The 25,926-nt window shown below is 39.9% G+C and overlaps 1 protein-coding gene across 1 annotated transcript; it reads right to left on the bottom strand.

The window, feature by feature from the left end:
* Positions 1-818: 818 nt before the first annotated feature.
* On the bottom strand, positions 819-25,298 carry xirp2b (xin actin binding repeat containing 2b). Its single transcript, XM_078552315.1, has 3 exons — positions 14,946-25,298; positions 7,464-7,597; positions 819-2,946 (listed from the first exon to the last, which is right to left on the bottom strand). Exons 1-2 carry the CDS (start codon positions 24,820-24,822, stop codon positions 7,503-7,505), a joined length of 9,972 nt encoding a protein of 3,323 aa, XP_078408441.1. The 5' UTR covers positions 24,823-25,298; the 3' UTR covers positions 819-2,946; positions 7,464-7,502.
* Positions 25,299-25,926: the final 628 nt, after the last annotated feature.

Genomic DNA, 25,926 nt, shown 5'->3' with positions numbered 1-25,926 from the left:
AGGGAATCCCCCCCGCCCGCACAAGGAGTGCTCAGCGCTTCCGGGCGTGTGTCACACTGGGCGGGCCTTAATTGGCTCGCCCACGTAAAATGGCAGCGCGGACCCGGTTGGGGGCACCAATCAGGTTCACACCCTCCCCCACCCGCCCCTGCACAACCCCACCCGACGGGGGGAGAATTCTCCCCCAGGTTATTTATAGCTCAAAGATAACTGTGTTGAATGTGCAATGGTTCTGCAGTATGTTGACCAATTTTGCTAATTAAATTTCTTTTCTGCTGGTGAGAACACTCATTTTGCAATCATGGAATACATGAAGCAGCTGCTGCCATGCTCCATCATTGCTTGGAGCTCCTGCTTTGCAGCTTCAAATTTGAGTTTCCTTTTGCTTCATTCCTGTCCAGCACTTCTTTCTCTCCTCCCTCACTTAAGCACAGGAAAATAGTGCTAATAGGTTCAGTGCATTTTCAACCTTTCAAATGTTGTTAAAAAAATTCTCCCATTTAGTGCAAACTTTTGAATGATAGCATCTCTTTAAATTTCAGCTGTTGCTCCATTTTGTGTTCTCCTCATGGGGCTGGCTCAAAGCAAAGTGTTTGGAAGGACCTTGTTTTAATTATGATATGACATGACTTGGAGAGTTATGATAAGTCAGCTTAGTGTATTTTTCACTATCATTGCTGTAGCTGGTAGCCAATCCTAGCTTCACTTAGCTGGGGTCAGAAAATACAAGCTTATCTATACTATTTTTTCTTAAAAACTTAATTAAGGAGTAATGCAATTTATGTTATTTCAAATGAGTAGAAAAATTAAGGACAATATATGAATATAGCTTTTTATTATGCATAAAAAACAGTCACAAAAGCATGGTTACAATTTACTAATGAAGAACTAAAAATAATATACCGAATCAGAAACAAGCAACATACAAGTGAACTGTTATCAAATAGATTTAAAGTTGAAAGTGTATAATCTAGAAGCAGCTAAATGTTTTGTGGCTTCTTTACACTGAGTATTTTAGATGTGCATGTAACTATTAAGAGAAATTTTGATTTCAAAAGAAGTTAACATAAAATGATACCAATGATGAGCGACAGCTCTATCAATAAAATGACCATAATTTTTACTGTGCACTCCAGGTGCTTTCCTCAAATTTAAACTGGTCTGTACAGCAAGAGAGATAAGCTCATCAATCTTAAAAACAATAGTAAGATAGAATATAAAATGTAGCATAAGGCCTGTCTATTCCAATTGTTGTACTAAAAATGTAACATGTTGCATCACTCCATGAATTTGTATACTGAAATCACATAATGAAGCATATTACTAAAAAGATTTTGTATATATTCAAAAATGTTATTCAAGACTTAAAGTGAGCAATAACCAAAATCAAAATGAATGCATCAGACATGAATGCATCTTCAAAAATCAATCCACAGTGTTACATAAAACCTTAATTTTTTTCATTCATCTTCATCATAGCATCTGTTTCTCTTGATTTGTTCTTCAACTGTAAGTAGAAGAGGCTCTTTTTTTAAAAGGCTGGTATTGGATAATGGTTCCATCACATGTCCTGAGCCAAGAATGTCATGAGGCAGTTTATTACCCACCAATGCATTTGTTTCAATTTCAGCATCCAAAATGTCACAAAATAAAGTGTAATCCTTTTGGTTACTAATACACTGCATCTCTGAAGACTCCATCAGACTGAGGCCAAAGAATTCATCTTCTTCTGAATTCTGATCAGCAGATGAGAAATTATATTCTGCATCATTCGGCTTACTGTTTATTCCATGAAGAATTTCATCCAGAGATTTTGTACCTTTCCCTTCAGATTGTTTTAATGGGTTCAAATCGCTCTCTCCAAATGACTCATTGGATAAATTACTAACACCTTGCTTAGAACCAGTTACCAACTGTTTACCATCAGAGAAGTGTGAAAAAGTTACACCAATTTGACTGACTAGATCTGTTGAGATGTTATCATCTAATTCTTCTGTTAAGATTTTGTTACACGGTTGTGTGAATTGATTGACAATAGCCTGATCTGGGAGAAAATTGATTGTTGAAGGTTCTTCAATTGGGTCTTCAAATCTCAGTAAACCTTGTTGCACACTCCTATTATTATTGTTATTGGAATTTAAGTCTTCAGGATAATTTTCATGTTCTTTACCACTGACAGCCAAGGCTTCAGGCTCAACCAGATTTCCTTCAAAGTCTTTTGGATCCTTTACCCTGACTTCATTAAACAATTCACTTGTTCCATTTATATATACTTCATTTTTATTGTATTCATCATTCAGTTCCATTTCCACATTCTCTTCACCATCCACTTCAAACTGTGCCTCAATATCTTCTTTCTCAATATTTTCAGCATTCAAATGATCATTGTTTAAGACACTTTCTGCTTTTTCCACTGTTTTGATTTGTGGTTGCAGAGTGCCGACTAATGGTTCTGTAGGTTCCTCACACTCATTTACTTTAGAATTTAATGCTTGTTGACTGGACCCTTCTGGAGGCCATTTTGGTTTTGTCACTTTCACTTCCTCTTCTATACTAAAAGTTTTCTTATTTGCATCAATAGAAGGTGGCCAGTTAATATTTAATTTATTTCTCTCCGTAGCCTTCATGACCTGATCAGGCGAATTTTTCAATTGTTCCCCTGGATTCCTGCACTGTTGCTCTACGTCATTTGCATCATCCAAATGATAAGCATCACTGCTAATGGCTTTATTTTCTCCCAAAGACTCCATTGTAGTGCAATCTGTGGTTGTCTTATTGCCTGGAGAATTTTTATTAACAGAGAAGTTGGCTTGGCTGTTATTTATCCGGCTTCCTTTGTATGGTGTGTGTCCAAATCCTTCATCATAGTTGCCCTTGGATTTGAAAAGCTGCTTAAAATGAGGTTTGCAGTACATTTGTCCATGGAGGGATGCATAATTTCCAAGACTTGTGAAAATAAAAAGCACAATTTAACATCATCCCAAAAACATTTCATTGGCACAGAGACCATCATTAAATAATCTGTGGCTGGATTTTCCCATCCTGGTGTGGGGCTGACCCATGTCGGGTGGGTTTTAAAAATGGCTGGTGAACCTGATTTTGGGATTCCCATCCCACTCCTGTCGCCAGCAATTTTGAATGGTGCACAAGCCCATATGCAACTAACCCAATGTTGCCAGCTCCATTGTGGACATGGGCATTTTAGAATCCCTGCAGGCGGGCTTTTGAAGATGACATGCTACACATCAGCTCAGAGGTAACATGAACACTGGGGAACCCTGGCATGGAGTTGGGAACAGTTTAATAGGTAACTTCAAAAGGTGTTGCCAACTTCACATGTTAAAATGAAATGCTGTATTATAAGTTACACATGTTCTTACTACAGTGATTGATGATAGGACTTGTTTTGAAAAGGTAAGTGACCATTATATTGAACAGCATTGTGAAATCTGAAAAATTTTCAGGTGCATTGGAGAATATTGTTCACTGGATAAAATACTCTTCTGCATTGGACAATAGTGAAACTCAGATTTGACCGTGTCAGCTGTCCCCTTTGCTTTCATATTTTCATTAAATCTCAACTCAGCTATGTATTTGACTGTTTCAAAGATTGAACAGGTGGCTGAGCTCTTTGAAGTTCAGCTCAGCCATCTGTTTCACAGTTTCAAAGCACTTACAGATAGCTAAGCTTCTAGCTGACTTCAAAGGCTTTAATGTATTCAGCTCTGGAGGTTCTGTTGACACAGTTGTTGAAGAAATCTCATCATGACTGAGTGGGTTCCAAACCCACTAATGGATTGAGCTCAGTAGAGGTGTTGACACAGCTGTCAAGTGGACTCTGAGCTTTGTTGTTTTGACAGTCTTATGAGGTCTTTTTATAGTTATTCGCTCACGGGATGTTAGCATCACTGACTAGGCCAGAATTTATTGTCCATCCAGTTGCACTTGAGAAGGTGGTACTGAACCGCCTTCTTGAACTGCTGCCATCCATGTGACAGATTAAAAGGATTATTAATAGGATTATTTCTTTTCAAGTGGATCTAAATAGCTATTTGTTTATCTTAATGGTTTTATGGCCTCTTAATAAGGTTGTGATTTTTCAGGTGGATTTTGAGTGATTGTTTATCTTGATAGCTTCATGGCATCTTAATGGGATTATGTTTTATTTCAAGTGGATTTTGAATAACTGTTTGTTTATTTTGACAGTTTGTGAAAACCTCAAAGACTGCCCAATGTTTGTATAGGGCTTGTGAGTTCTGTACATAGTAGATTCTGGGTGAGTATTGGGTGGGGGGCAAAGAGGGTACTGCAGGTAGTGGGGCTATGGAGGGATGAGGGAAAATGTGGGGAAATGGAGGCAGCATTGGGGGTAATGGGGAGGCTGAGGAGGTATGAAGGCGGTATGGAGTGAGAGGGGTTGAGGGGGTGGGGTTTAAGGATTAGGGGTCTCACATTCATCTCCAGAATTCAGCCGATATCCCAGCAAATGGAGGTGGGCCTTTTAACCTGCCCGCTCAGCATCCCTCCATTTCAGGCCTGCTTCCGGAGGCAGTGGCATTGACTCAAGCCTGTTCCCGCCACTCCACCATGAAGACAGCATGATTGCAAATTGCCAGGCAGAAGGCGGGATCACGATGTCGGGAGATGGCCCAACTCCCGATTCCAGCCTCCACACTGAAAATCCAGCCCCTTAAATCAAATACTTGTCCTATTCTGCTTTTCTTTGACTTTGCTTGTACCAACCTGATGCACATATCACATTAAAAAATCATAGCTTCTTCGGATTGCTAGAATCTATTATAAAAGATGTGATAACAGGATATTTAGAAAATATCAACGTGATTAGACAAAGTCAACATGGATTTATGAAAGAGAAACCATGTTTGACAAACCTACTGGAGTTTTTTGAGGATGTAACTAGTAGAATAGATAAGGGAGAACCAGTGGATGTGGTGTAGTTAGATTTTCAGAAAGTTTTTGATAAAGTCCCACATAAGAGGTTAATGAGCAAAATTAAAACACACGGGATTAGGGGAAATATATTGGCATGGATTGAGAATTGGTTAGCAGACAGGAAACAGAGAGTAAGGACAGAAATTTACGCTCAGCGGGCAGGCGCCGCCAAACCCACTCGAGCGTGAAATGACACGCGTTGATGTCAGCCGAGCATCAACGCACATTCACGTGATAGGTCAGTCGCCAGGTGCCCGCCGGAGCCAGCAGCATGCCCGCCGACAATTAAAAGGCCTGTTAAGGCTATTAAGTTATTAATTAAATTAAATTTTTCGCTGCCTGTCCAACCTAATGGTTGGCGGGCAGGCGAAAAGGCTAAGCGGCCTTTGCATTTTTTTGGAAACCTCATCCAGGGGCGGGATAAGGTTTCCAAAAGCAAATAAAAATAAAATAAAAACTTTAATTTTTCATTAATAACATGTTCCTGCTCATGTGACAGAGCCTTAATTGGCCCGCCAGCGTGAAATCGCAGTGCGGTGCCGACTGCGGGCGGCGGTCAGCTTTCTGACTGCCCCCGCCGAGCCCCCATTCCAAGGGCAAAATAATGCCCTCGGAATAAATGGGTCTTTTTTGGAATGGCAGGCGGTGACTAGTGGAGTACTGCAGGGATTAGTGTTTGGGCCCTAGTTGTTCACAATATATATCGATGATTTGGATGAGGGAACCAAATATAATATTTCCAAGTTTGCTGACGACACAAAACTAGGTGGGAATGTGAGTGGTGAGGAGGATGTTAGGTGGCTTCAAGGTGATTTAGACAAGTTGAGTGAATAGGCAAATACATGGCAGATGCAGTATAACGTGGATAAGTGTGAAGTTATCCACTTCAGTAGGAGGAATAGAATGGCAGAGTATTATTTAAATGGTGATAGATTGTGAAATGTTGATGTACAAAGGGACCTGGATGTCCTTGTACACCAATTACTGAAAGCAAGCATGCAGGTGCAGCAAGTAGTTAAGAAGGCAAATGGTATGTTTTCCTTCATTGTGAAAGGACTTGAGTACAGGAGCAAGGATGTCTTACTGCAGCTGCACAGGGCCTTGGTGAGACCACACCTGGAGTATTGTGTGCAGTTTTGGTCTCCTTACCTAAGAAAGGATATACTTGCCGTAGAGTGCAGCGAAGATTCACCAGACTAATTCCTGGGATGGCAGGATTGTTGTATGAGGAGAGTTGGGGTGACTAGGCCTGTATTCACTGGAGTTTAAAAGAATGAGAGGGGGTCTCATTGAAACATATAAAATTCTGACAGGGCTGGACAGACTGGATGCAGGGATGATGTTTCCTCTGGCTGGGGGGTCTAGAACAAGGGGGTCACAGCCCCAGGATACGGGATAGGCCATTTAGGACTGAGATGAGGAGAAACTTCTTCACTCAGAGGGTGGTGAACCTGTGGAATTCTCTACCACAGAGGGCTGTGGAGGCCAAGTCACTGAATATATTTAAGAAGGAAATAGATTTTTAGACTCTAAAGGCATCAAGGGGTTGAGGAGAGAGCAGGAGTATGATGTTGAGATAGAGGATCTGCCATGATCATATTAAATGGCAGAGCAGGCTCGAAGGGCCGAATGACCTATTCTTGCTTCTATTTTTCTATGGGCAGAATTTTTGGTTTGGCAAGTGGGGGCGGGGCCCGCTCACCGACATGTAAAATGACGCATGATGACATCGGGCATGCGTCCCAACGTCATCGCGATATTTAGTTCGGCAGGGGCGCACTGGAGTTGGCTGCGCGCCCATCGAAATGTCAACAGCCAATAAAGGCCATTAAGAAATCAATTAAAGCAGTTAAGAATGCTGCTCGTCCATCCACGGGTGGGATGAGGTTTCATGACGTGTTTAAAAATTGAATAAAATTTTTCTTAAAAATTCATTAACATGTCCCAGCTCATGTGACACTGTCAAATGAGGGGACATGTTTTAAATTTTTAAAATTTCTTTACTTACATGTTTAAAACTTAAACTAATCTCCCTGAGGCACTTGCAGGGAGATTTTTTACGTTCTTTCGCACACATGCGTGGAAGAGCGCAGGCCCCGACTCAGGGAATCCACCCCCCACCCCCTGCCCGCACAGGGAGCACTCAGCGCTTCCGGGTGAGCATCACACTGGGCCCACCCACGTAAAATGGTGGCACGGGCCCGATCGGGGGCGCCGATCAGGCTCGTGCCCGCCCCCACCTGCCCCCACACAACCCCCCCCAACAGGAGGAAAATTCTCCCCTATGTTTCTAGAATGAATTTGGCATACCTTGTCTTCTGAAAAAGGGAATTGTCAAATAATAATCGCAAAATAAATTTATGAACAGTTATTATAAAACCATTATGAGGCCATCTTTTAAGCACTAACTCTGAAAATGTTGTATTTAACATATTGCAAAATAGACACTATAATTGTATGAAACAAATGAAATAAATGAAATAATTTTGTAGATAAGAAATATCTCCTACCTTAATTTACTATTGCAGTGGTGGCAACGGAAGCAGGACTTATGAAAGGTTTGCATGTCTGCTGTCAGACTTTCCATAGGATATACTATCTTTCGACAAACTGTGCAACTCTCCCTGGCAAGAACCTGTATTTTCTAAGACAACAAATATATGTTACAATTGCTCTTGCTTCTTTCCTTTCTAATTCTCTATTTTTTTTCAGATGGGTTGGCTTATATGTCCAATAATAAAATGTTGTTGCATCTATACAAAAATATATTGAACTTCTTCAGTGAACACCTAAAACATGAACTGTAAAATATGGGGATTTTATTCCTTTGTTTAATTTATTAATAATATGATGTAACATATTTAGTAATAAGAATGTTAACGTTTTACGAAAGGATCCCAAACTTTATTAATGAGAAATGTGACAATTCAGCACTTATTTTCTGTCATATTTTACTGTTAAGTGGAATTATTTATTAATTATTACTCTGAAACTATCCTTTCAATGTTAACACAGTCAGCAATATTCAAATCTGAATAAGAATTCACTTAATCATAATGTTGCCAGTTAAATATACTCAGTATTCAAGCACACGAAAATTGTAATATCGAATTGCAAACAACAATCTTTTTCTGTTCTTTTAAAAGTCATGTGACTATCATGCAGCCTATTATGCTATGGGCCTAGTAAATGCTCAGTTCCTAGGTGCAGAGGAGAGTGAAATGGTGTGTGGTGCCTTTAACACAGATTTTGGACAGCAGTCAGAATATCCTGCATCTGTTGACCATCAGCTCTTCTACAGGCCTCTTAAGCTGTCACCCTAATTATAGGTGATGACCCCTGCCACCATTTAGAGGAACAATACCTCCCATCACATCCCAGGAATCCAAACAGGCTCCAGTCACTTCAGGAGGAATGCACCTCTCTTGAACTGTGCCGCTGAGTAGGTGGGGGGAGGGGGCATGGCAGGGGCAGGAGAAAACAGAGGACGGAATATTTGGTTCCATGCATCTTGAACTTTTGGACTGGCTATTCAATCTAAGTCCATTCTTGAATGCTGTTATATTGCTATATTATTCATAAAGGGCTAGGAACTAATTGTTATGAGAATGGATATCAGGTTGCCACATTTACTGCTGCACTGCAGTCAGGTGCCAAGCAACAATTTATCAGCCACAGCTGTCCACCAGCCACAAGAAATACATTTGATGAAGCTCTAGCAGTTTCCGTCTAAAAATGTGATTATTTCAAATTCTTGGAATGAGGAGACTAATCAACTCATCCCAAGAAAAGATTCTGCAAGTTCTAATCTCAAAAACTGAACAAAGTACTTCTAAATTTATATTGTAGATTATTCATTCTTGACCTTTCTCAGCCCCAAATTCATATGGACCCAGCAGTTCTTAACTACCGTGTTCCATAAAGCATTTGGTAATCTCTATCTATTGTTTCCTTGAAACCTGTTCTTAATTGGATGCTGATCTGATTTTTTCAAATTTATCAATTGTTACTGTATTAACTATTTTAACTTCTAAGTCTACATCTAAAGTGGTATTTTTTCAAAATTTGCATCCCCCCTGTGGAGCTTTGCCCACTAGGGGGACCTACTAAGAAAGCAATCATGTATTCCCCAATGATTTTCTGTTCAATAATTTTACAAAATTATCCCTGACACATCAACTATTCTATGACGAAAAAATAATTAAGTAAATAATTACTTAAAATCACTTGTTTTGGGTTGTTATTTGTACATTTATGCCATCTAGCACTGACAAGCCAGTTAAATAATCTGTTTACTAGTTTTCTTATTCAATTTTCACATTTTGATTTCATGTCCTTAAACTGTGCAGCTCCAATAACCTTGTTCTTTTCCTCAGTGCAGTTTTCTTTAAGGTCTAGCTCCTCAGATTTTCATTCCTCTCCATATTTCTTGGCCACAGCCTCATACAGACTGTATCACTGACAGTAACCCATTAAACATCCTAAGCCTTATTTTCCCATTGGAGACAAGAAACAGGAGCCAGGTCTGTTTTTGTCAAAAACCCATCTCCACTGGGAATTTGACTGAAGTTCAGATTTTCATGGGGGCAACTCTTAATTGACATGGAGACAGGTTTGCTGCCCAATTAAAGCTGGTGGGGCAGGAATGAAGATGTGTTTCATGAGGGAGAGAGTTTGTGCCAAAGCCTGCCATTGTACCACAAGAAACTAAGATCGCACAGAGGAACCAGAGGCCAGGCACCTATGAAGGAGAGGAAGGAGGTCCTCTTCCTAGAGAGTGGCAGGAACAGGTCACCTCGTCATGCAGCAGAGGTACCTCTCTGTTCAGCGTTATCTCCTGCTGCCTCCATTTCCTTCTATTCTCTTACCTCTTGCTCCTGGTCCTTTCCTGATGAGCTGTCTCCTTTCAGGCCCTCACTGTACTCAAGGTCCAAAACCTTCTGGAGTGCCCATTGAGCAGCCAGTTGAGCCACTTAACTGGCTAATTAATAGCCATTTTCCACCCCCACAGGTGCTTTGCCCATGTTGGGAGGGTCCGCCACTGTGTGGGGACACTACCAAGTAAATGCCATCTGCAGCAATGGCATCTTTTGAACACCACGCTCTCCTTACCTTCTCTTCGAAGGTGCCTCAGCACTGGCCACTGCTCATCCTCAAGTGTTTTTAAATGGCTACCAATGGCCAAATTTCACTCCAGAGTGCCAGTAGGACTAACATGGGTTCTGATCAGAGGTCATTGACCCGAAACATTTTTAACTGTGTTTCTGTCTCCACAAATGCTGTCAGACCTGCTCAGTATTCCTAGCAATTTCAGTAATTCATGGGCCAGGATATTGAGGTCGGCGAGTGGGAGGCGGGGCTCACTCGTAAACACATAAAATGACGCGGGATGATGTCGGGCGGAACTCCCGATGTCACCCCGCGTCATTTCAATTTTCAGGTTGGCGGGGGCGCAGCCGAATCAGCTGTGCACTCTCCGACCTGTCAACGGCCAATTGAGACCATTTAAAAAGTAATTCAAGTAGTTAATGGACCTGCCCGTCCGACCTTAAGGTTGGCGGGCAGGCTGGGAGCAGAAGGAGCATGAGGTGGGATGAGGTTTCATGAAGGTTTTTAAAAATTTAATAAAAGTTTGAATAAAAGTGATGAACGTGTCCCAACTCATATGACAGTGTCACATGAGGTGACATGTCAGGGAAATTTTATGTTTGCGCATTGACCATTTTTGAATTTGGCGCTGATCTCCCTGAGACAGCACTTAGCCTCAGGGAGATGAGTACGCTCTTTCGCGCGTGTGCGCGAAAGAATGCACTCCCGTCTTAGGGAATCCCGCCCCGCCCACACAGGGAGCGCATAGCGCCTCCTGGCGGACGTCACGCTGGACGGGCCTTAATTGGCCCGCCAACGTAAAATGGTGGCGCCCCCCCAATTGGTCGCGCCTGCACACGCCTGCTCATGCACTTCCCCCACCCCCAACGGAGGGAAAATTCTTCCCATGTATATCAGATTTCAAGCATCTGCACTCATTTGCATTTGTAATACTAGTTGGAATTGGCTGTTTGTGCTTAATGTAAGAAAAAGTCAAAAGTAGGAAACTAGGAACAAGACTAGGTCATTCAAACAATAGAATCTGCTCCACCACCCAATTAGATCATTACTGATCAGTATCTCAACTCCATTATTTTGCCGTTGCTCCATAGCCTGTGATACCATTACATAACAAAAATCTAGTAACTCAGCCTTGAAAATTTCAAATGACACAACATCCATAGCTTTTTGGAGGACAGAGTTCCAGATTTCCATGGTTGTTTGTGCAATGTTTCCAGTCCCAACTGGCCTAGCTCTCATTTTAAGGTTATGCCATCTTGCTCTGAATTGTCTCACCAGAGGAAATATCTTCTTTATATTTACCCTATTCAATCTCTTCCTAAATTTTAAAAACTTGATTTGATTTCTCCTTCATTTTCAAAATTCAAGACAATACAAACCAAGCTTGTGCAACCTGATCTCCTAATTTAACCTCTTAAATCTCAATGTCATTTTTATGAATCTATGCAATACTCGCTCCAAGGTATATTCTTCCTGAGGTGTTCAAAACTGACATCAGTACTCCAATGGCTGTGTTGTGCTCAAGACTCGTGATTTTCTGTCTCACGTACTCACAAAATTATACCTCAAATGATTACCACTCTTTGAGAAAAAAATAATTCCTCCAATCCGGTCTTGATTTAGGTCTGCAATATTTTTAGTAAAAGTTACATATGACATGCGTTTGAGGATAGAGGAATGTAAGTCCAAGGTTTCGAATTATACTAAGCAAGGAGGTGTAGTGTACCCTGATGAGTACACAAAACTATAAATGAATATGTTGGCAAAACAATAATGGAAAATGCTGCTTAACATAATAAAGTTTGATGCAACACACTGTAGATGCAAGTATGGATGGCATACAGAAGTATAACCTGAATAGGAAGCACTAAGGGGAAAATGATAAGCAAAGGGATTTAAGAGTTCCGTAGCCTTGAGGTCACTCAAAATTCTGCTGCCCTTGTTTAAACTCACAGCACGTTCTGTTCCCCTATCACCCCTGTGTTCGCAGACCTACATTGGTTCCCGCTGAGTCTTGTTTTTAAAATGCTCGTGCTTGTTTTCAAATCGCTCCATGGCCTTACCCCTTCCGACCTCTGTAATCTTCTCCAACCCCACAACTCTCTGAGATATCTGTGTTCCTCTAATTTTGGCCCCTTGTACATCCCCAATTTTAACTGTTCTACCATTGGTGGCCATGCCTTCAGCTGCCTCAGCCCCAAGCTCTAGAATACCCTCCCAATACCTCTCTGCCTCTCTACCCAATTTTCTGCCATTAAGGCACCTTAAAACTTACCTCTTTGACCAAGCTATTGGTCATCAGACCTAATATCTCATAGATAAAAACAAAAAACTACTGCAGATGCTGGAAATCCAAAACAAAAACAGAATTACCTGGAAAAACTCAGCAGGTCTGGCAGCATCGGTGGCGAAGAAAAGAATTGATGTTTCGAGTCCTCATGACCCTTCAACAGAACTGAGTATAGTTAGGAGAGGGGTGAAATATAAGCTGGTTTAAGATGGGCGGGGGGAGAGAGAAGTTGAGGGGGTGGGGTGGTTGTAGGGACAAGCAAGCAGTGATAGGAGCAGATAATCAAAATATGTCACAGACAAAAGGATCAAAGAGGTGTTGAAGGTGGTGATATTATCTAAGAAAATGTGCTAATTAAGAATGGATGACAGGACACTCAAGGTACAGCTCTAGTGGGGGTGGGGTGGAAAGACTGACAAGGTATTAGTTGTAGATTTTAAAATAATGGAAATAGGTAGGAAAAGAAAAATCTATATAAATTATTGAAAAAAACAAAAGGGAGGGGGAAGAAACGGGGTGGGGATGGGGGGAGGGAGATAAGATCTAAAGTTGTTGAATTCAATATTCAGCCCGGAAGGCTGTAAAGTGCCTAGTCGGAAGATGAGGTGTTGTTCCTCCAGTTTGCGTTGGGCTTCACTGGAACAATGCAGCAAGCCAGGGACAGACATGTGGGCAAGAGAGCAGGGTGGAGTGTTAAAATGGCAAGCGACAGGGAGGTTTGGGTCTTTCTTGCGGACAGACCGCAGGTGTTCTGCAAAGCGGTCGCCCAGTTTGCGTTTGGTCACTCCAATGTAGAGGAGACCGCATTGGGAGCAACAAATGCAGTAGACTAAATTAGGGGAAATGCAAGTGAAATGCTGCTTCACTTGAAAGGAGTGTTTGGGCCCTTGGACGGTGAGGAGAGAGGATGTGAAGGGGCAGGTGTTGCATCTTTAGATCTTATCTCCCTCCCCCCATCCCCACCCCGTTTCTTCCCCCTCCCTCCCTTTTGTTTTTTTCAATAATTTATATAGATTTTTCTTTTCCCACCTATTTCCATTATTTTAAAATCTTGAGTATCCTGCCATCCATTCTTAATTAGCACATTTTCTTAGATAATATCACCACCTTCAACACCTCTTTGATCCTTTTGTCTGTGACATCTTTTGATTATCTGCTCCTATCGCTGCTTGCTTGTCTCTACAACCAACACCACCCCTCAACTTCTCTCTCCCCCCGCCCACCTTAAACCAGCTTATATTTCACCCCTCTCCTAACTATACTCAGTTCTGTTGAAGGGTCGTGAGGACACGAAACGTCAACTCTTTTCTTCTCCACCGATGCTGCCAGACCTGCTGAGTTTTTCCAGGTAATTCTGTTTTTGTTTCTAATATCTCATAACGTGGCTTGGTGTCATACTTAGTTTTATAATGCTGTTGCAAAGTGCCTTGAGATGTTTCAGTACATTAAAGGCGCATACAAATATAAGCTGCTGTTGAGTTTGGGGTAGTGTCACATTGTTGCAGCAAACTGCTTTATTCTGCATATATCTGTATCTCATTTGGAAGTGCTTGATGTTGAGCCTGGGTTCCCAAAATGGAAAATTCTCCATTCTCAGCAACAAAATCTAACGCCTTGATGAGTGCAAGAAACTTTAAAGATTTTTTTTTTAAAGTAATGATTTTCCTAGTCAAAAATCCAAATCAAAGGGACATAATCAGAATTTGAACTATGCCAGTTAAAAACAATTGCAGGAAAACAGCTTCTTACAAAGAAGACCCAGAAGACTAGAAGTTAAAAGTGGAAAATCATATTTAAAAGGGACTTGTGATTTATTAGTGCCAGGGATAATTATTAAAAAAGATAGCTAACAAAAGGGGCATGCTTGGTGCACTACACCTGTTCCTATCTTGTCTATCTTCATTTTGTATCAAGTTCCATTGGTACTCCAGAGAATTGATTTTAAGATCCTTTTCCTCACCATCAAATGTGGCCTCCTCCCTCAGTCCTGCTGTGATCTCCTCCAAGATTGTCTTTTTGCGCATTCCCCACTCTTCTAGTACTGATGTACTTCTTGTTCCATATACCCGCTGCTCTACCATCAGCAGCTACTCTTTCAACAACTTCCATCCTCAGCACCTCTGCCTTATCTCCTCCATCTTGCTTTCAAAAACCTCCCAAATATTCTTCTCCAACCTTACTTTCATCTCATCCAATTTATCCCTTTCTCACTTCTGATCAGTTTTTACTTATTATCCACCTGCTTTGAAAGCACTCTGTAGCATTCCCAACTTAGAAAGATTTCCTATAGAAATGTAAGTTATTGAATTTGTCACTCAAAAATAATCCAGTTAACCTTGCAAGTGGAAATATTTATCCTATAGCATTATTACCCCAATATCAGTACCTACGAAATCACATTTGTTTTAGTTCAGTATTAGTAACAATGTTCACATTCATTACAAAAGTGTGATGAGTGTAAATAGTACAGAAAATTGGTGAAGAATATAAGAGATTAGTACTAATTCCATTATAGTTTTGATCTGCATGATATTGGGTTTATTAATTTAATTGCTCTTTAAGTTTAATTCTTCATGCTGTTCATGCAGATTACCGGTCAAAACCATATCTTCCTGCAGTACATCTTCTTGCCACCTAGTTGCACTGGTCTCTGAGATTTCGTAACCAAGACTCCTGAAGACACGTTCACTTTCCTGCCACGTTTTTTGAAAATTCTTCAGCAATTCTTCTGGTGTGCTATCAGCTGATATATCTAATATCTGTCCTGAAATTACGTCTTCATAGGTTGGTGGTGCATGCCTGGAATCAATGCCTGAAAACATTTCAGAGTGCTGAATTCTAGTTCTGGAGCCAGTTGCTTCAGTTTCAAAGTCATCCACATGTGCAAGCTGCTTATTAATTGCATCAGGATGTAGCGTAGGCGGTGTTGATGCCTTAATTCCTTCCTTGACTTTCTGAGAATATTTAGATTTTTTCAGAGGTTTTCCACCTCCCTGGGGCTGTTCATGCTTTATAGGGATAGTAACTTGTCCAGAGCTTTCAAACACAGGCTTGACAGATTTTAAATCAAATGTTGGGATTTCCACAAACAAAGGATTTTTCCCAAATGGGGTATCTTCACCTTCAGTTCCTGACATTTCAGTGATTATGACTGGCTCCTTTTGAAAATAAATTGTTTGATCTGGTACTTCAAATTTATGAACAAGTTCTGAAAGATCTACTTTCGGCATCTGAACATTCTGCTTGCTAACAGCGGATTCAGACTCCTCAGTGTCAGAGCCCAAACGTTCTGGAATGTCTACGGGATCTTTACGCATATAAACTTTGTTTTCTTCTGACTTTCTAGCCTCTTCAAACATGTCTGTTATATCCTTAACTGTAACGGACATTACAGGGGATTCAAGTTTAGGTAATATATCTGCAACTGGCGTGTCAATCTTTAACTGTCGTCGAAGAGTTGCTGGTGATGGAATAATTTCTGACCTCTTTTCTGCTACCTGAACATGTGTAGACTGCGTAGATTGTGCAATTCCCTGTGACAGTTTTGCTGTAGTACCTTTAAGTTTGGCAAGCTGATCATAACGTTTACCTCTTGGTGGAGAGGATGATGTTGAAGATGTGCGAATTCTGGATGTTGGCATGTCTGAGCTGTGCACTGGTAGTGGAGATGTTGGTGTGGTTTCCCGTTGGACTGGGGATGGTGTGCTGTATGCTTTCTGAGAAAGTGGTGGAGAGGGAACAGCTCTAAGAGGTGATTCTGTTCGCCGTGCTGTAGACTCAATAGTAATGTAAGAAGGGGATGGTGATGACATTCTTATAGCCGGAGACTGGGCTCTCTGCTCTACAATTTCACTCAATTGTTGTTTTCTGCTTTTACATGCTTGCTCTTCTACACTGCTTTTTCCTTGTTTATCTAATTTGCAAGAGCCAATGCTTATCTTGGATATCTTCTGTGATGGTGTAATACCACTAAATATTTCTTTTCCAGGTGTTAAACCAGACAAAGAAATCAATGCTTTTTGTATCGATTCATCAAAATATGCAAGCTTTAGTAATGCTTTCTGTTTAACCTGTGTTAGTTCTTTTTTCATCTTTTGCAAATCATTCCCTTTGATAACCTTCATTGGAAATCCATGGCCATCTGTCAGCCATTTAGGAATCTTATCCAAAAAGGCTTTTAGTGCATTTAAATCTATGCTGTCATTCGCCTTTTCAAACTGAATCAGTCTGAATAAAATAGTTTGCAGTTCCTCGCGCTTTTGGTAACTGTCACTAATTTCTTCATAATGTCTTGCCACACCTTTATCAAATTCCTTTTCATGCACAGCAGTATTTCTATTTTCCTTGTTCTCCTGTTTTGTACCCTCCATGTGAGCAGGGGCCAGCCCTTGCTTACTACCTGCATTTCTTACACAACAAATTTGCTCTTCTGTTGCCTGAAAAGATCCCTGTTTTGTTTTATGTTCAACCTGATTTTCTGAAATTAGCATTTCTTGCCAATCAAGATGTTTTTGCACTTGTGCCTTTTCGCTTAAAGGCTTTTGATTAATTACCATTAGGTCAGCTTTCTGCTGATCTTGTTCACCTTGAAAGTTTGGAAATGTTTCTTTCTGAGCCTTAACATGGTGTTTCTGTATTTTTTCATTCTTCGTTTCTTTGTACATGGCCCCCTTTTCCTTCTTTTGTTGTACTTTTTGAGCTTCTTTTAAAAGAGCTGTATATGTTTGTTCGTTAACTTGTTGTACTGCTTTTTTATTTTTCACTTGATCTTGTGCCACATTTGTTGCAAGTGTTTGTGGAATAGTTGTCTTTTCAATGTTCTGATCCTTACCTACAGTTGCTGATAGGTAATATTCACCCAAATTATTATGTTGCTGAACAGTAATGTTATGCTGCTCTTGTTTAGCCACATCCACATAGTTACTTTGTTTTATTTGAAACTGTTTAGTGGCAGAATTCTCTTGACTTTTATTTTCTTCTGGTTTCAAAATTTGTTTTTGCTCCTTTTTGTATGACAGTGCATTTTCTTTCTTTTCTTGCATTATGTGACCCCCTTTAGGTAGCTGAATAGTTTTAACCTTAAATTTTAGTGAAGAAATTGATTGACGCTTTACATGACTAGGTTGTTCTTGTGCCTTTTGGTGTATCTCTTTGTCTTTTTTAATAGTTTCTAAACCAATATCTTTCACTGAATCTTTAAATGCATTAAATATCTTTTCCTTATTACTCATTACATCTGAGGAATATTTTAAGATATGGTGCAGTTGCTCTGAAGCAGCTACCACTGCTGACTGGGAGGAAGAAACAGAAGTGGATATCAAATCTTCTGCAACAGTGCGCTCTGCTGGTTTTGGATGAACATGCTGCTCTGCAACAGTGCGCTCTGCTGGTTTTGGATGAACGTGCTGCTCTGCAACAGTGCCCTCTGCTGGTTTTGGATGAACATGCTGCTCTGCAACAGTGCGCTCTGCTGGTTTTGGATGAACGTACTGCTCTGCAACAGTGCGCTCTGCTGGTTTTGGATGAACATGTTGCTCTGCAGCAATGAGCTCTGCTGGTTTGGGATGAACGTGTTGCTCTGCAACAGTGCGCTCTGCTGGTTTTGGATGAACGTGTTGCTCTGCAGCAGTGGACTCTACTGATTCTGGATAAATCTGATATTTTTCAACAGTAGGCATGTTTTCTCTTTCCATTACCTGACTCGCTGGAGAAGTCTGATGATCAGCAGGCAATGTGACATTCAGCAAAACTGAAGACTTCACTGTGGAACTATTTTCAGATCCCTCTTTTGTTGGGCTTTTTGATACTGCTGTATCTAGCTTCCCCCTATTTATGGGCCAAGACATTTGAGCTGCTTTAGTTCTTTCCATTTCTTCTCTCTCTTTCCTGTATTTTTCCTCAGCTATCATTAAGGGAGTTTTAAATTTCCTGGTATAAGGTTTAGGTTGTGGTTTTGCAGTTTCTGTTTCAGTTGAAGGATCTAGTGATATAAAAGCTTTGTTAACAGCAGGAGGAGCCTGTGCTTGCTTTTTCTGAATTGGCTTTTGAACAGGCCTTATTACTGATTGACCAGGTGGTGAGTGTGTAACTTGTGGACATGTTGAATGCTGAGCAGGTTCATGCTGTTTCTCTTGTGTGGATTCATGTTTCTGCTGTTGAATATCTTGCTTTGATGATATGGAATCCTCAGCTATAATTACACTTGGTTTTGAAATAAGTTGCAAGTTCTTCTTAGGTTGCTCTTTTTGTTTGTTGTATTCAAGATTTAGTACTTTTGGTGAAGGCTGTAACTTTGATGCTTTATCAACAAGTTTCTTTTGTTGGGAAGGTGATTGGGGAAGAAATGGTGGTAGTGGCAGTAAGTCTAAATCAGGCTGTAAAGGAGATGGAGGAAGATATCCTGGTGTGAACATTTCCTGGACAAGAGGTATAGTAGGGCTAATAGGGGGAGGGGGAGGGGGTGGAGTAGGAAGAGGAGAAGGAGGGAGTTCAGTTTCATATACTTCTGATCTTATATGGACTAATGGTGGTGGTGGGAGAGGAAACATTTGACCATCTTCTTCTACATGTGAAGGAGGAGGAGAAAGCAAGTGTTCACCATCAGAGCGTAGAGGAGTGGGTGGAGGTGGAGGGGGTATCCTCTTTTTGTCCATTTTTACATGGCTTAATCCTTTCTTTCTAGTATTTTGAGTTTTAATGTCTACTTTGTTTGTAGACATTTGTAATTTTTCAAATGAAGTAGTTCCAGATTTGATCTTAGGTGAAAATCCCTTATTTACTCTCTGACTAAGGTTGTCGACAGTTTTATGCAACTCGTTGTTACTTTTAATTTCCTGTTTACTTTTTATATCATTTTCCATAATTGACTGAGATGTAAAAGTATGAATTGTTTGATTGGATCCCTGTGTAATTTGCTGAACAGAACTGGTGCCCTGAATGGGTTGAGAGTTCATGACTTGTGCAGCTACTGATTCAACATCTGTACAAATCTCAGTATTTGGTATTTCAATAACCTCAGAAGTTCTTGCTGACTGGAAAGAGCTCTGACCATCTGTTGAGACTGGAACCTGTTGTTTAACTATTTGTTTACCAGCTGAACCAAAGGTTTCTCTTACTTTGCGTGCATTGTATTTATCATCTATGGACTTGATTCTGGTTGCTTGTACACTTTGTGCACCACTACATCCAGATGTCATGATAGTACTGTGCACATCTGAGGTTTGCTTTATGTCTTCTTTAACAACTTCATATACTTTATGTTGATGTTGCTTATCAGATGGTAAAAAAGATTGAATTTCCTCTTGCATATCACTTTTCATTGAATCATCTGCTTTCATATTAACTTTTTTAATACCTTCATGTTTTGTCCATATTGTTGTGTTAATATTTTTTGTAATATCCTTCTTACTTTGTTCTTGAGTTGCTAAAAGAGATTTTATAGAACCATGTGCATCTCCTATATGCTCAATATCCTTTGCAATAGCTTTCGGTTTCTGGCCTTCCTGATGGAATTTAATGGTATTGTGAACAGTTCCTGTTCCACTAGCCTGCGGTTGAACCTGCTGTTCTGATGAGTGCTGTAGATTTTGGATAGTAGCTTTTACATCTCCATTATTGCTCATCCGATGTACCGTTTTCTTTTCAGAAGCAGTTTCCAATAAATTTCTCATTGAGGATTGAAGTTCTGTTCTCATTATGACTTCCTTTTCAACCTGCTCCTTTTTGCTTTGAGCTTCATCCAAACATTTTGAAGTACATTGGAGGTCACCATGCACCACACCTTCCTCGACCACTTCAACACTGGTATTTATTGACTTTCCTAGAGAAACTAGAGTGCCTTTAATGTCTCCTGGAATGACTTCAAACTTTTCAATATGCTTTTTCTGAGATTTTGCTTCTTCAAGAGATTTTAGAGTTGCAGATAGATCACCACGCACAACTTCTTCCTTTTCTACCACTGTGGGTTGGTTTATGGCTTGACTGAGTGAATGCAAAGCTGCTCTTAAATCGCCTCGTACAATTTCTTCTTTTTCTGCATTGGCAGGTACGTTTTGCCTTTCTGCCATAAAAGTCAGCAATGCATTTTGGACATCACCAGATAAAATTTCAGATTCTGTGACTGTGCGTTCAATTTGTGTTTGCTGCTGCCTAAGTTTTTGTTTGGCACCCTCAACATCTCCGTGTATTATTTCCTCAGACTTCCGTTGAACCAGAGCACTTTCATCAGTCTCCTGCTGAAGTAGTTTAAGATAGTCCAGTGCTCCCGATTCAATACATGTTGTGTAAAACTGAACATTTCCTTTCTCAATGTCATTTACTTTCAAGTTCTGTGAAAGTTCACTGCTCTGAGACGTAGCTATAAGCTTATCAATTGCAGCTTGTATATCACCTTTTGTTACTTCATCATGCTGAATTTTCATGTCATCTGATCTGTTGAGAAGAGAATAAACTGTCATCTTAACGTCCCCTTTCTCACTCTCTTGAATCAGAATCCCCTTTTTTGCAGAGCTGTCATGACTTAAAAGATTGTTGATAACTTGTTGAATATCACAACCAATTATCTCTTCTTTCTCGATGTTAATATCTGTTGTCCTCTTCAAAAGCTGTGCTGTTGTCAAATGAATGTCACCTTTTTCATTAGGGTCTACAATAATTCCCTTTTCTGTAGACTCTTTTTTGGATAGTAGTTCCATCATTATCTTTTGGAGATCTCCTCTGACAACCTGTTCTTTTTGTATCTCTGGGGATGTTTGGTTCAGAAGTTGATATTTTGCCATTCTCACATCTCCAACTTCATCTGCTTCAATGAGGATTCCTTGGGATTGGAGAAGTTTGCAGTCATAAAGTGACTTAAGTGTTTCCTCAATATTTTTTCCTATTATTTCTGGTCTTTCTACTGGACTTTCATTGAATTGGTGTAAAGGTGTAGTTTCAAAAAGCCAGGTCGTAGTTTTAACATCCACCTGTGGAATTTCTTCTTCAAGCATTTTTATATTCGTATCATTAATTTCCTTTATGCTGTTCAACGGTTGCTTCTCAAAAAGCCAAATGGCCTGTTTCACATCTCCTTTTTGTACATCTTCTCGTCCAACTGTCTCAATTTTCTTATATTCTGCATCTTCCCCTTTTATCTCATCAATGGTATGTGATTCAAAAAGCCAGGTGGCAGTCCTTACGTTACCATGCTGTATTTCACTGACACTGACTGTCCTAACATATTTTTGATCACGATCTGACTCAAATAGTTGAGTGCTTGATCTCACGTTACCACCTTGTACATCAGAAACTGTTTTGAGGATTTCTTTCTCATGATCTGTAATTTTGTCCAATGGCTGTGTTTCAAATCTCCAACGTGCAGAAGTAACATCGCCTTTTTGAATATCCTCCTGTGTCACAGCTTTGATGACATATACTTCATCAGTTTCTTTAATTAAATCTAGTGGCTTAGTTTCAAACAGCCACCTAGTGCCCCGCACATCTCCACTAATCACTTCCTCCTTCCGAACAGTCGTTACTTCATGATAACATCCTTCCTTATCTTTGATAGCATATAGTGGCTGAGTTTCAAACAACATTGTGTAGTTTTTAACATCTCCTTTTTCTATTTGTTCTATACTAAATTTATTGATATCTGCAGTCGCTGAAGAGTCTTCCTTAATTTGATCCAGTGAATAGGTCTCAAAAATGAAACGCCCTTTATCAACATCCCCACCCTGAACATCTGTGATTGTGCGGAGAATTTCTCGCTCTTCAGCATTTTCTTTTATAGCATCTATTGGATGATTTTCAAAAAGCCAAGTGCAATTAATAACATTACCTTTCTGAATATCTTCTGCTGTCATAGATTTAATTTTTTTCAACATCTCTTCTGAACTGGAGTTTATCAGATCAAGAGACTTATTTTCAAAGATCCATTTCTTACGCGATACATCCCCTGATTGTATATCTATTTTAGTTACCTGCCTAAATTCTTCCTTCTCTCCTTGTATATTTTCCAGAGGTTCAGTCTCAAACAGGAAGCAGGCCATTCTCACATCACTTCCCTGGATGTCTTCCCGCTGTACTGTACGCATCGTTAGAATTGTTTCTGAATTATCTTTTATTGCATCTAAAGGCTGAGTTTCGAATAGCCAAGTACAAGTTTTTACATCTCCTTTCTGAATCTCATCTACTTCATTTTTAATGTCTATTTTTTCATAGAGAGCATCCATTGGCTGCGTCTCGAACAACCATTTGCAAGTTTGTACATCTCCTTTAACATCATCATGCTGCTTCGTTACAATTTCTTCATCTTCTACATTGCTAAAATATTTGATGGCATCAAGTGGTTGTGTTTCAAAGAGCCACTTAGCTGTTTTCACATCACCAGATTGTATTTCTTCTTTGGATATACCTTTGATGATTTGAAACTTTTGAATACTTTCATCAAATTGATCAATTGGGGTTGTTTCAAACATCCACCTACATGTTCGAACATCACCCCTCACAATTTCTTCTCTCCTCACAGTTTTAACCTCATGATAGTGTCCAGCACTATCTTGAACAGCATATAGAGGAGTTGTTTCAAATAAAGTTCTGTTTGACATTACAGCACCACTAGTAACACCATCCACCTGAATCTTTTTATATTCATCGGTGTGACTTAAATTCATAGTTTCAAACATCTGTCTGTGATTGCTGACATCACCTCTTTTGATTTCTTCCAGCTGAATTGTTTTTGTATATTTTTCTTTCTCTTCCCCAATCATCTCAAGTGGTTGGGTCTCAAAAAGCCATGTTTGGTGTCTCACATCTCCTTTTTCCTCTTCAGAAGCAAGCACATGTTTAAGCTTTCCAACATCTGAGCTGTCCTTTAAAGTGTCCATGGGGACAGTCTCAAATAAGTGTTTTGTTGAACGCACATCACCTCCTATAATTTCTTCAGTTTCTATAGGTCTTGCATTATCGTTGTCTTTTAGCGAATCAAATGGTTGGAATTCAAACATCCAGCATTGTCTACTAACATCAGCACCTTGTATTTCTTCATTATACTTGACTGAAGAGTCTGTTTCTAAGTGTTCTTTGATGCTGTCTAGGGGATGTGTTTCAAATAACCATTTAGCCCTGTTCACACCACCTTTATTAACTTCCTCCCTAGAGATACCACATACAACCTTTATATTTGAAACATCCTTATGAATCATGTCTAAAGGTTTTGTCTCAAACAGCCAGAGTGCAGTTCTTACATCTCCTCTTTCAATCTCCTCTCTTTTAACAGTTCTGATTTCTAGCACTTGTCCAGACTGATCCCTAATAACATAGAGGGGTTGAGTTTCAAACAACTTTGTTGTCTTCTTCACATTTCCTTTAATTTCTTCAACTTCAGTTTTCAGATGCAGGAAGTTCATTTCATCCACTGAATCCAAGTGCCCAAGTGTATCAAGGGACTGAGTTTCAAATAAATATCTTGCAGTTTTAACATCACCAGCAGTAATGTCTTTTGTGGTAGAAGTTTCTATTGCCTGTTCATCCTCTTGGTGAATCTTATTCATTAAATCAAGTGGCTGTGTTTCAAACAACCAGGTGGCAGTACGGACATCTCCTCTTGCTAATTCAGGGATCTTGCCAGTCGCTTCTGTAGAGTCAGGAGAACTTATACCAAGTGTATCAATGGCTTGTGTCTCAAACATCCATGTTGTGTACTTCACATCACCTCCTGCTATCATTTCTTGTTGTGAAATGCATTTTGCATCGCTTTGGTCAGGGGATTCATCCTTGATAGAATCTAATGGTTGAGTCTCAAACATCCAGCGCATGGACTGTACCTCTCCTTTAAGGATCTCATCCCATTCTAAATACTCTCTTTCTGGGCTCATACATTTCTGGGGGCTATGGCCAGTGTGTTCAAAGACATACTTAGCCTGTTGCACATCTCCCCTTACATCATTATCTTTAGTTTCATTTGTCACAATCTCACTGATCTCTTGTATAAATTCCTTTTCCAGGTTCTTTCTCACCCCTGGATTGATGTGTTTGTACAAACGCTTTAGCTCATAAAGATTTCTTTGCTTTGCATACAGGTCCTTAGGAATGATTTGTTTTGTTGAAGAAAGAGAGAGTTCAGGAGATTGCGAAAAGTAAGTTATTTCTGATGGTTCAATTAGTAAATCTGGTGGCGGAGGAGGGAATTCTTCCATGCTTCCACAGTTACTGGAGCTGATAGAAACTGAAACAGCTGGACTGTCTACTTCCCTTAATTGTGTAGCTTCAGAAATCTTGCCTGATGTGTTGGAGATGTTGGAAGTAGAAACAACAGGAGGCCACTGCATCTCTTGGAAGTTATGTTCTGTCTTAATGGAAAAGTCAATAATCATGTTGAATGTGCATAGCTTTTGTTGCTGTTTCTGAGCATACAGTTTAGAAGTCTGTTTCACATCAGTCTTCATGCAATGCAATGTCAACACACCATCTTCATTATATTCCACAAACATTCTATTTCAGTGTCACAATGCAATTTTGACAAAACATGGAAGACTGTTTAGTAATATTATTTTGTTTCCTCAAATGCTTCTCTGCTGCAGATTTTAAATATTGATTCCATTTGTGATGATTGCCATAATTAAGGAAGCCATGTGGTGTGAAAGTGATTTCTTACCTTTCTGTTTTCTTCAAAACATCCTCAATTTCTCCATAATGGTTCCTTTTCATCCCTAATTGTGTGACTTAGTGAAACAAAAATACTGTACATAGGGGAAAATGATGAAAGGGGTTATAATATTTATAAGATGATAGGAAGTGGAAAAGATAATGATGTGCAGCAGAGAAAAGAAATGTTAAAGAATTAGGAAAAAAACAAAAGATATAAAGTTAGGAAAAGTACACTTTTCCAATTGAAGACTCTGCATTTCAAATGTGCATTTCTTGCATTTATAAGTTTTATCAGTAAGCAAACAGTGTTAATGGTCATTGCTGTCAACGTGCACACATTCAAGAAAACAGTAATATATACCTTAATCTTTTTGGTGGTGTTAGTCGCCATTTGGGTAGGCTGGGCCTGTTTTTCAAACTGCTGTTTTAACATCTGAGTGGAGACTTTCGGATTTTCATCTTCAGTCACTTCATCCACTGGTCAAATATAAAAGAGATATATGAAAAATATTCTTGGAATAGAAGGAGAAAGCAAAATACAAACTTTTTTTTTTTTTTTTTTGTAAAAATATACTTTATTCATAAAATATCTTCAATCACATTCCAAACCATTTCAAAAACAACATTACAAGGGTACAATCCAGGTTAAACTTTTACAAAATGTATCACCAGGTGCATCAGTACAAACAATATTACAATCATTTACAGCCTTTCATTTTGATCTGTACAGCCCGAGGGGCTCTAAACAGTTCCTAGTCTCTCGGTGCGCTGTGGTAGAAAGGTCTTAGACAGCGACCCTTCCCCATTGCGCCTTTGCGGCAGCTGCCCCAAGCTTTAGTGCGTCCCTCAGCACGTAGTCCTGGACTTTGGATTGTGCCAGTCCGCAACAATCGGTCGGGGACAACTCTTTGTGCTGGAAGACCAACAAGTTTCGGGCAGACCAAAGC

The sequence above is a fragment of the Cetorhinus maximus genome, chromosome 11 (assembly GCF_964194155.1).
Source record: "Cetorhinus maximus chromosome 11, sCetMax3.hap1.1, whole genome shotgun sequence".
Taxonomy (NCBI): Eukaryota; Metazoa; Chordata; class Chondrichthyes; order Lamniformes; family Cetorhinidae; genus Cetorhinus; species Cetorhinus maximus.
This window is presented reverse-complemented; position numbering and strand designations above follow the sequence as displayed.